This window comes from Bufo gargarizans, unplaced genomic scaffold (genome assembly GCF_014858855.1).
Source record: "Bufo gargarizans isolate SCDJY-AF-19 unplaced genomic scaffold, ASM1485885v1 fragScaff_scaffold_728_pilon, whole genome shotgun sequence".
In the NCBI taxonomy this organism is placed as follows: Eukaryota; Metazoa; Chordata; class Amphibia; order Anura; family Bufonidae; genus Bufo; species Bufo gargarizans.
In genome coordinates, this window is record NW_025334175.1 from 296,424 (window position 1) to 307,984 (window position 11,561).

An 11,561-nucleotide genomic window follows, 5' to 3' on the forward strand; every position below is an offset into this window, starting at 1 on the left:
CCATAGAAGTGAATGGGGTTGCGTGAAAATCTCAAGCATCTGCAAGCAAGTGCAGATGCGGTGCAATTTTCACACACGGTTGCTAGGAGACGATCGGGATGGAGACCCGATCATTATTATTTTCCCTTATAACATGGTTATAAGGGAAAATAATAGCATTCTGAATACAGAATGCACAGTACAATAGGGCTGGAGGGGTTAAAAAAAAAGAAAATAATAATAATTTAACTCACCTTAATCCACTTGCTCGCGCAGCCGGCATCTCTTCTGTCTTCTTTGCTGTGTGCAGGAAAAAGACCTTTGGTGACGTCACTCCGGTCATCACATGATCCATCACCATGGTAAAAGATCATGTGACTGACCATGTGATGACCGGAGTGACGTCACCACAGGTCCTTTTCCTGCACACAGCAAAGAAGAAGACAGAGGAGAAGCCGGGCTGCGCGATCAAGTGGATTAAGGCGAGTTAAATAATGTTATTTTATTTTTTAACCCTTCCAGCACTATTATACTATGCATTCTGTAGTCAGAATGCTATTATTTTCCTTTATAACCATGTTATAAGGGAAACTACTACAATATACAGAACACCGATCCCAAGCCCGAACTTCTGTGAAGTACCAAACATGCCGATTTTTCTCACGCGAGTGCAAATGCATTACAATGTTTTGCACTCGCGCGGAAAAATCGTGCATGTTCCTGCAACACCCATCTGAAAGAGGCCTAAGTGTTTGAGGTCCGGAGAGTCTCACATGAGCAGTCAGCTGATGGGACTGAGAAGTGATACTCTGGAAACAGACTGATTTTTAACCCCTGTTTCTCAAAAACGGCTGAACATTTTTTAATAAAGACCAACTGGAATAAATTATTTTTAGCCCAAAATAAATAAAATGAAATCATAAAAAAAAAAGTTCCATGATGGCTGCAGGTTAAACCCGCAACAATATGTAATCAACATATTGTTAAGTATATGATTAGATCAATAAAGTTTATTGAAGAGAACACAAAGCACTGAACTTTTTTTTTTTTAATACATCTAGAATTCTTGTTAGTGTTCGAAAAACTTTATTGATATAAATATTACCAAGGCGCACCGTATGGGTCACCATAAGGAACGCCCCCAAATTTTTGTTCATGGTATAACTTTTCCTGAGAATTTGGTCACCAGGTGGCGCCGTTCTGTTGGAACAGCAGATAATACACTATGTCCCCTTTTCTTTTCATGTGCAGAATGGCGTTCTTCGAGAAACGCTCTTCTAGCGAGGTTTCCTGTGTGAGTATGGAGGTCCCCGGCTCAATGTTACAGCCTGTCCAATGAGTTGTCGCTGGTGTTTATTGCAGCAGACCTCCCACTAGGAGTGCAATTCAGTGCAAAAGAATTCACAGGAGCTATCGCTTTAAGGAATTGTCCAACCTGAAACGGAGAAAAGCAGAGCATTCAGCTGAACTGGACTCACTGATGGTATATAGTTAATAGAGGGTGAAAGAGCAGGGGGTGACTCACTCTTGAATACAGTCCGGTATGTGAACCTTCTCTAGCGAAACGAGCCGCTCCAGGTCCGCCAGGCTGTTGACAAATTTCACCTTTCTTCCAAATTTGGAACTTAAAGGAACAAAAAAAATAAAAAATAAACTTAAAGGGCTTGTTCAGTTTTTTATTTTTTAGGTCCTATTAGAGTAGGAAGTGGCTATCAAGAGCATCTTTTGCACCGGAGGACCTGTCCTGTCCTACATTACACAGGCAACCCATTGATATGACTGGACACTGTGTAATACCTCATTTCTCCTGCGGGGGCACTGCAGAGAAATCTAACACTTACTGCCAGATCTATCCACAGATTACAGCTGATCTCAGAGGACAACCCCCATCAGGCACTCCATGGTTGCCGCCCAGTTACTAGTCCACAAATATTTTGGGGTTCAAATAATATATATATATATATATATATATATATATATATATATATATATATATATATACATACACACACACACACACACACATACACATACATACACACACACACAGTACAGACCAAAAGTTTGGACACACCTTCTCATTCAAAGAGTTTTCTTTATTTTCATGTCTATGAAAATTGTAGATTCACACTGAAGGCATCAAAACTATGAATTAACACATGTGGAATTATATACATAACAAAAAAGTGTGAAACAACTGAAAATATGTCATATTCTAGGTTCTTCAAAGTAGCCACCTTTTGCTTTGATTACTGCTTTGCACACTCTTGGCATTCTCTTGATGAGCTTCAAGAGGTAGTCACCTGAAATGGTCTTCCAACAGTCTTGAAGGAGTTCCCAGAGATGCTTAGCACTTGTTGGCCCTTTTGCCTTCACTCTGCGGTCCAGCTCACCCCAAACCATCTCGATTGGGTTCAGGTCCGGTGACTGTGGAGGCCAGGTCATCTGGCGCAGCACCCCATCACTCTCCTTCATGGTCAAATAGCCCTTACACAGCCTGGAGGTGTGTTTGGGGTCATTGTCCTGTTGACAAATAAATGATGGTCCAACTAAACACAAACCGGATGGAATAGCATGCCGCTGCAAGATGCTGTGGTAGCCATGCTGGTTCAGTATGCCTTCAATTTTGAATAAATCCCCAACAGTGTCACCAGCAAAGCACCCCCACACTATGACACCTCCTCCTCCATGCTTCACGGTGGGAACCAGGCATGTAGAGTCCATCCGTTCACCTTTTCTGCGTCGCACAAAGACACGGTGGTTGGAACCAAAGATCTCAAATTTGGACTCATCAGACCAAAGCACAGATTTCCACTGGTCTAATGTCCATTCCTTGTGTTCTTTAGCCCAAACAGGTCTCTTCTGCTTGTTGCCTGTCCTTAGCAGTGGTTTCCTAGCAGATATTCTACAATGAAGGCCTGATTCACACAGTCTCCTCCTAACAGTTGTTCTAGAGATGTGTCTGCGGCTAGAACTCTGTGTGGCATTGACCTGGTCTCTAATCTGAGCTGCTGTTAACCTGCGATTTCTGAGGCTGGTGACTCGGATGAACTTATCCTCCGCAGCAGAGGTGACTCTTGGTCTTCCTTTCCTGGGGCGGTCCGCATGTGAGCCAGTTTCTTTGTAGTACTTGATGGTTTTTGTGACTGCACTTGGGGACACTTTCAAAGTTTTCCCAATTTTTCAGACTGACTGACCTTCATTTCTTAAAGTAATGATGGCCACTCGTTTTTCTTCACTTAGCTGCTTTTTTCTTGCCATAATACAAATTCTAACAGTCTATTCAGTAGGACTATCAGCTGTGTATCCACCTGACTTCTCCACAACACAACTGATGGTCCCAACCCCATTTATAAGGCAAGAAATCCCACTTATTAAACCTGACAGGGCACCTGTGAAGTGAAAACCATTTCAGGTGACTACCTCTTGAAGCTCATCAAGAGAATGCCAAGAGTGTGCAAAGCAGTAATCAAAGCAAAAGGTGGCTACTTTGAAGAACCTAGAATATGACATATTTTCAGTTGTTTCACACTTTTTTGTTATGTATATAATTCCACATGTGTTAATTCATAGTTTTGATGCCTTCATAGTCCTGAAAATAAAGAAAACTCTTTGAATAAGAAGGTGTGTCCAAACTTTTGGTCTGTACTGTATATATATCTATCTATATACACACACCTACTTTTTTCAAAACACTAACCTGATAAAAGGCCTCGTGATGACCAGCAAGGCTTTCAAATACCACGTCGGGTGCACAATAAGGACAGATTTCAGATTTTTCTTTAACCTAAAATAAAAATTACATTAAAAGAAATACAAAAATTTTAAGAAATAAAGGGAAATACCGCTCAAAAAATCTTGATAAAAATGCAGTAATCGTCTATGATTGATTAACAGTATTTTATGGTGGTCCAAAAAAAAAAAAAAGTTCTGTCAAGTTCTTTGTCTGGTACCTGGAGATTTAAAAAAAATCTTGTCCTTGGAGTTCCCCTTAACACCCACACTGTCCTTATTCAGCCGCTACATGGTTTGTCCAGATCTCTGGGATGTCTCAGCTCTTACCGTCTTCCCGTGGCCTGGTAACAGCGCTTGATCCAGTTGATGGGGGGGATTTTATTGCGTGGGGTACATCCGTTCAGATAGATCATCATGTAGTCCTCGGCCACCAGAAGGTCTAAGGTTCCTATTATATACCTGAATACACAGAGCCAGACAATGAAGGGAGAGACTGCAAACTTCTAGAGAATAAAATACTATTCTAGGGGATTTTCATCTACTAAAATAAAGCCCCTTGTGAAAGGACTATGAAGGTCTAGCATCAGGGGGAACATTCTGAATTCAGTTCTTATTTCATTATACACACACACACACACACATCACAAGATTAGGTTACTAGATGGCGTTGACAACCTTTCATTTATTTTACCTAAAAACAAGGTAGCCGTCACCCTACAGTCACGTCTCCTCACAAACTGTCCTTCACAAGTGTCTCCTTACATCCTGCCTCTCACAAGCTCCTTAGGACCTGATCTTCCTCTGACTTGCTCCTCAAGAGCGCCTCCTCCCAATCTGCTCCCTGGGACCTGCCCCATGCAAACTTCTACTCAAGACCTACTTCTCATAATTTGGTCCTCACAAGCTGCTTATCAGGACCTGCTCCTCACAACTTGCTCTTCACACTCCCTTCCTTATAATCTGCTCCCTACAGGCTCCTCTTCCTGACCTGCCTTTTTTAGGCTTTTCCTCAGGACCTGCTCCTCACAAGCTGCTGCTCAGGACCTGCTGCTCCTCACACTCCCTTCCTTATGGTATGCTCCCAATAAGCTCCTCTTCGTGACCTGTCTCTTATAGGCTTCTCCTCAGGACTTGCTCCTCACATGCACTTCCTTACAATCTGCTTCTTGGGACCTGCTCCTTCTCAGGACCTGCTCCTCACAACTTGCCCTTCACACTCCCTTCCTTATAATCTGCTCACTACAAACCCCTCTTCCTGACCTGTCTTTTATAGGCTTCTCCTCAGGACCTGCTTCTGACAAGCTGCTCCTCAGGACCTGCTCCTCACACTCCCTTCCTTATAGTATGCTCCCTATAAGCTCCTCTTCGTGACCTGTCTCTTATAGGCTTCTCCTCAGGACTTGCTCCTCACATGCACTTCCTTACAATCTGCTCGCCATGATCTGTCTCTTACAATCTGTTTCTCACAGGCTCCTCTTGAATCATAAAATATAAAAATGTAGGCTTAATTCAAAAAGCCATTAGAGATTTCTGTATTTTGGATGAAGTTCCCCTTTAAATTAGTTTATTTTTACATACTATTATACACATTGAAATCATTAATGCAGAGTCACCGTCCTGCCCCCTAGTGGCCGTGCTGTCCGCTGCCCATACCTGAAGAGATTGTCCATGATGTACTGGTAATCCGAAATATTACTCTCTGGTAGATAACAGGAGGCGAACGTAATAATAGCGTTCAACCCATCGCCATGGTGACCTGGAGGACGGGAACCGGTGTATATAATGAAACCCTGCCAACACCCCGAGGAGACAGGCGGCATCACACAGGATAGGATTAGATACACAGCTCAGCAGGCAGTATCACACAGGATAGGATTAGATACACAGCTCAGCAGACAGTATCACACAGGACAGGATTAGATACACAGCTCAGCAGACAGTATCACACAGGATAGGATTAGATACACAGCTCAGCAGACAGTATCACACAGGATAGGATTAGATACACAGCTCAGCAGACAGTATCACACCGGACAGGATTAGATACACAGCTCAGCAGACAGTATCACACAGGATAGGATTAGATACACAGCTCAGCAGACAGTATCACACAGGATAGGATTAGATACACAGCTCAGCAGACAGTATCACACAGGATAGGATTAGATACACAGCTCAGCAGACAGTATCACACAGGATAGGATTAGATACACAGCTCAGCAGACAGTATCACACAGGATAGGATTAGATACACAGCTCAGCAGACAGTATCACACAGGATAGGATTAGATACACAGCTCAGCAGTCAGTATCACACAGGATAGGATTAGATACACAGCTCAGCAGACTGTATCACACAGGACAGGATTAGATACACAGCTCAGCAGACTGTATCACACAGGACAGGATTAGATACACAGCTCAGCAGACAGTATCACACATGATAGGATTAGATACACAGCTCAGCAGACAGTATCACACAGGATAGGATTAGATACACAGCTCAGCAGACAGTATCACACAGGATAGGATTAGATACGCTCTCATTTCCCCTTGGTTACCTCCCGGAGAGACGACTTTCTTGTACGGCTCGATGGCCGTCATGTCCACCTTGTGTTCTCCCATCAGAAATATCCTCCACTTGCGGCCGTTCTGATCTTCCATGTCCGTCACGCGGTTGTCCACATATTGGACGTTTTCCGTCCCTTTAGGCTTGGGGAGATCATCTGTAGTAAAGGAGGACACAGCATTAATGGCCGCGGCCCCCTGCCCCACCCGGAGCGAAGAACTGGAGAACGGGCGTTACCTTCCCACTCAAACTCATGGCTCAGGTCGAGTAACTCGCTGCTGTTCGGAGTCTCCAGGTCGTCAATGTCAAAATCTAAATCTTCGTCAGTTGTCAGGTCGCGGTTGTCGCTGGAGATGGCAGACTCCTGGCTGTTTTCCAGGTTTAGGCTGATATCAGGGGCGGGTAATCGTTTCTTTATATGGCGGTTACCGCACAGCTCCAGCGTACTGGGAGGACAGGCTGCGGAACAGGTCAAACCAAGTCAGCCTGCGTGTCCCCTGAAATACTCTGTGCTGCTGGGGAGGGGGCCTGCTCTCTGTCCCACATGTCTCAATGCAACCTTGTCCCAGGGGTGCACCTAGCCTTTCTGCTGCCTGAGGCAGCCCCCCATGCCAATTTCTTAACCTAACCCCTTTGCCACAATGAAAGCGCTCATTGCCCATGGCCCTTCCGCCTCTTGCCCCTACCTGGTGCTGCCTCACTTGGCCTCATTGGTGGTGCGCCCCTGCCTTGTCCTCACCAGCATCATAACATGGGTGACTAGACCACAGGGCTCACCGGTCTCCTGTAATACTCTGCGCTGCTGGGGGGGCCTGCTCCATGTCCCACATGTCTCCTTCCCCTCCTACATGCATCCTTGTCCTCACCAGCACCAGCATCAAGACCAGAGTCACAAGGCTCACCTGTCTCCTCAAATACTCTGTGCTGCTGTGGGAACGTCCCATTTGTTTCTATCCTGTCTCATCTTACCTGATGGGTCATCTTCTTTAGAATCCATGTCTTCTTCTGCCGCAGCCTCCTCTGGAAAGGGCCTGAAAACAAGATTGGTGTCATAAGCCATAAATAGTTGCGCCCAGTGGTCAGGTAATGGGGGGCAGCAGCGTGCCATTTATTTTTACCCAGCGGACCCACCTTGGGAACTCTTCATCTTGCCATTCTTCTTTCAGCTCCATGTCATCAATGGTCGTACGAGTGGCAGCGGATGGGGCTGCTGACCGCGGTGTGGTGCTGCCGGGGGAGAAGGTCACAGCGTGTAATAATGGCGGAATTCATCCTTCATAGACGTGTCCTTCCCTCCTGGGTCTTGTCATCGACTGTATACATGGATCCTGCCCAGGTGTAGTCTACAAACTACAGGATACTCAGCACTGACCTCTGGTGGTGACAGGTGGCACTGCAGCCAGCTGTTAACCATTCCCCAAGCCAGAATCTGTCAAATCCGACATGTGTGGCAAAACCCAAAAAGCGCGTACGCCACCCAAGAATGCAGGGTAAGTGCCTAAGGCCTCTATTTCTTAGGGGCTCATGAGGACAGGAGCAGCTGGAGAGCCTGTTACTACTAGGATATGTATGGCGCATGCTGCCATAGACTATAATGGAGAGCATCCGCTTTTCATGTACCGCTTGAGGTCATGTGACATTTCAATGGCCACACCCCTCTCACATCTGGTGCCGTCCCCTGTGGCCTCCAGATGGTCCAATTAACTGCGGGGGCCCAGGCCCTGCAGCTGTGGTGGTGCCGGACCAATAGGACGTCTCTGCTGAAGAAATTTTACTCTAGTTTTGTGATTAACATAGAAATTTCGCCCCAAAATGGGCGTGGATTAAATAAACTCCTCCCAAAAGCCATGGCTCTGTGCGGCGGGGCTTAAATGTCCCCAAATTTTTCCAATTAAAACATTGGCGAGAATTATATATAGTCATTCTTCAGAAGAAAACACTAGACCACCGCTGGGGTCACTCTCCCCAAAAACCTGTGTGGCCCTTGCATCAAGAGAATTTGGGGTAACAGCCCTTTAACACGGGTGGCATCCTCGCCAGTTACCACCACTGACAGGGCCGAAACCAACTGGGCAGACATTGGGGCACAAGCTGTCCATAGCAGCCAATCACAGCACAGCTTTCACTTCACCAGAGCAGCGTAAGAAATGAAAGCCGAGTTCTGATTGGTTGCTATGGGCAACACAGGCCGCGTCCCTTTGTTTGGGCACACGAGGCCCTGTGCTTTGTTAACCATTCTAAGGCCTCTGTTCCGGCTACAAAATTACAAATTAATGAAACGCCGTCTGCTTTAAAAACACATCGCATGACCTCATCCAACATGGTCGACGGCTGCGACCTCTCCGAAAAACCATCCATATACTGTTGTGAGACTCCACCCATTTCCCAGGTAGACCCTGCCCCTTTTGTGACATCACACCCCCTCAGACCCCATATGTACGCATCATCACCTGAGCATATTCGATAAGCGCTGTTTACAGGCGTTTTTGTATTTTGGAAACGCGCGTCGTACGCGCATTCTTGCTATTGACCACAGAGGCGTACAATGAAAAACAGAGGTGTTACGCGCGGCCATACGCCCCAAAGTAGCTCCTGTACTTCTTTGGGCATAGGGCGTTTTACAGCGCGTTAGTTCGCGCTGTAGAACGCTCAGGTGAGAACCATGCCCATAGGGAAACATTGGTTTTTGCCTGTTGAGCGTTTTACAGCGCGTAGGAACACGCTGTAAAACGCTCAGGTGTGAGCCTAGCCTTCGAGCTCACGTATGGACACCGATGAGGAGAAAATGGAGGATGTCGTAGGCCGAACCAGTCACATGACTGCCCTGTAAGATTGGGGGGGGGGTTCACACATGACGCCATTACGTTATATTCAGATGTGTCCTATTCACTTCGAGTGATAGAACAGGCTGCTGTGTGCGGTTCTGTTCACACGTGCAGGTTTTTTTTTTTTGGGGTAGTATCTGCCATTTATGCTTCAGAAACCTGAACAATACTTTCTTGTGTGAATATACCCCAACAGGGCGACTGCCGGCACAGCAGGGGTTAATAGCCATAGGCGACTGAATTAGTCAGACGGAGCCGCAGGTTCCCTCGTTATGGGTGCGGTCTGTATATAGCTTGCATCCAGAGCCCCCTTAATGGTGCATATGGGGAACGCTCACTTACCTGTGCATGCAGCTTACACCTGTATTTGTGCACAGGGTCCCCCTCCCCTGTATAGCTGGTCCATATATATATATAGGTGCCCTCCCCTGTGCTTGTCAATACAAGAAATAAAACTGCCATACCGTGCTGAAGAGATACTTACAGGCTGTGTGCAGAGGTAGGTGACCCTGGAGTAGGCGGCTGACATCACCTATGTAGCTGTGGGGCAGGGAGGATACAGCATAATGGGCAACTCCCAAAAACAGCTCATGTTCCCAGGTAACAGCACCGGCAGAGTATGCCGTGTACACACCGCCCTGCCCGTGTATAGAGGGCTGCAGGGACATGTACGCACTTTCATACTGAGCTGACCGCCTGTGGACTCTTCTATTTCCCACAATCCTGCAGGTGCGGGCTAATTTGAATATAAAAAAAAAAAATTAATGGGGTGTGGCCTATTTAAAGGGGTGGCTCTTAAAAACATAGGGTGTGTGCAATTAAGGGTTACGCTTGATGGACAGGTTTCCATGCCGTCACCTCTTGTGCTGCCGATTTACTGACTAGATGCAATTGTAGCAAACCCTCAGCTCTGAGAAGCATGAGGCCTGTAAAGGTTCTCATTTGCTGCCAGCAAGCAGAGCTGGAACACAATGCAGGATGGTGATCATCATGGTTTCATGAAATGATGATGAGGGCGGGACTTAAAGGGGTTGTCCAGGACTAGAAAAACATGGCTGCTTGCAGTCAAAAACTGTGCTGCGCCTCTTCACTTCCAATTCAATGGACCTGAGCTGTAATACCAGACACATCCTGTGGACGAGTGTGGCGCTGTTTCCAGAAGGCGGCAGCCATGTTTTTGTAGTTGAGTCCAGGAGGAGGCATAGGAAGAAGAGGGGGTGTATGTGGCACTGTGATGTCACTGTCCCAAGTCCCTAGTATAAAAGCAGGAAAGATGAGGACAAGTCCCCACCGCTCTGTCACAGTACAGGATGCTATAAAAGTGGGCGTGTCCTTTTAGCGCCAATCGAGGCCACACGCCTCTAGGAGACTCAGTGCTGAGTAGTTGGACGAGCTCTATGTACTGTGACTAATGGGACGGTGACCAGGACTATTACCGCTCGTAGGGACCAGGCGCGGCACTGAGGTCACATTTTTATGTCCTGCCAGACTGTGACATGATCTCCAGTTATTATTAGTCATTTATAGGCAAATTTCACAAAAATGGGGGCGGGCGTAAAAAAAAAAGTGTCACATGAAGAGGGCGGATCCAGCTAAGGTTAGCCACACCCCTGAGGGAGGCCCTCTACATAAACCATCTCTTTTTTTTTTTTTTTTTAAGTGATAGCAAGCCACACCCACTTCATTCATAGCACCGCCCCTTACCTCACTCCCTCCTCTAAGGTTTTTTTTTATTTAAAAAAAGGGTCCTCCGCAGTTTCCCGTGGGCTGTTACTACAGCTCATCCTCATTCAAGTGAAGAAACTGAGCTGCAATACCAGACATGACCAGGGACAGAAGAGGCGCCCCTCCAAGTCCAGGGAAACTGTCAGCATGCTGCTGCTTCTTGGCTGGGAAGGAAGGAACTGCAGCCTGCTATACCACGGTATAATGTTCTGGGGGTGAGATCTGGACCACTGACTCATAGGACTGAAAAAGGAACTTCCACCCATTTGGGGGGGGGGGGGGGTGCACGCGAAGACAACTTGACTACCGCAATACGTCAGCTCTGTCGTAACGTAATAAGATTATTATAGATCCTTCTCGATCCAGGCAGTGGCCACCACTGCTATGACATGTCCCCTCCTCCGGTTTGGACCCGAGCACTTACCTCTGGTGCAGGGCCCCGGGCTCTCCGTCCTTCGCACCGCTGTCCATCTTTACGAGTGGATTTGGAATAGTCGTGAGTGATGTTTTCTCATGGCCCGGCCTCATTATGCGGAGGATACACACCTCTCAGAAACCGGTTCTGCCACCTCTCACACCGGCAGAGGCATCTTGTTGTTGCTGTCAAATCAGATGAGTTTTTCTTCCCCTCGTTGCCGTACACGTTCCTGCAACCAAAAATGTCCAAGTGACTGGACCGGTTCTGATCGGAGGCGGAGACGAGGAGTGTTCATGGTTTCGTCACCCTC

At 46.7% G+C, this 11,561-nt stretch overlaps 1 protein-coding gene across 2 annotated transcripts; it reads right to left on the bottom strand.

The window, feature by feature from the left end:
- Nucleotides 1-974: 974 nt before the first annotated feature.
- On the bottom strand, nucleotides 975-11,451 carry BNIPL (BCL2 interacting protein like). Of its 2 annotated transcripts, none has more exons than XM_044273559.1 (10): nucleotides 11,258-11,451; nucleotides 7,415-7,510; nucleotides 7,253-7,314; nucleotides 6,521-6,742; nucleotides 6,276-6,440; nucleotides 5,368-5,470; nucleotides 4,042-4,173; nucleotides 3,680-3,766; nucleotides 1,505-1,603; nucleotides 975-1,414 (listed from the first exon to the last, which is right to left on the bottom strand). In XM_044273559.1, the coding sequence occupies exons 1-10, from the start codon at nucleotides 11,359-11,361 to the stop codon at nucleotides 1,390-1,392; spliced, it is 1,095 nt and encodes a 364-aa protein (XP_044129494.1). In that variant the 5' UTR covers nucleotides 11,362-11,451; the 3' UTR covers nucleotides 975-1,389. The 2 variants fall into 2 exon arrangements, with proteins under 2 accessions (XP_044129494.1, XP_044129495.1); XM_044273560.1 differs by lacking the exon at nucleotides 11,258-11,451 and adding an exon at nucleotides 9,593-10,313.
- Between the last annotated feature and the right edge of the window lie 110 nt (nucleotides 11,452-11,561).

What these genes read in the sequence shown, in the direction of transcription:
- BNIPL (XM_044273559.1), bottom strand. Translation starts at nt 11,361, where the DNA reads ATGAGGCCGGGCCATGAGAAAACATCACTCACGACTATTCCAAATCCA. An exon ending in CAAGATGAAGAGTTCCCAAG is followed by an intron (nt 7,315 to 7,414) that starts GTGGGTCCGCTG and finishes TCTTGTTTTCAG; the next exon opens with GCCCTTTCCAGAGGAGGCTG. An exon ending in ATCATGGACAATCTCTTCAG is followed by an intron (nt 4,174 to 5,367) that starts GTATGGGCAGCG and finishes CTGTGTATTCAG; the next exon opens with GTATATAATAGGAACCTTAG.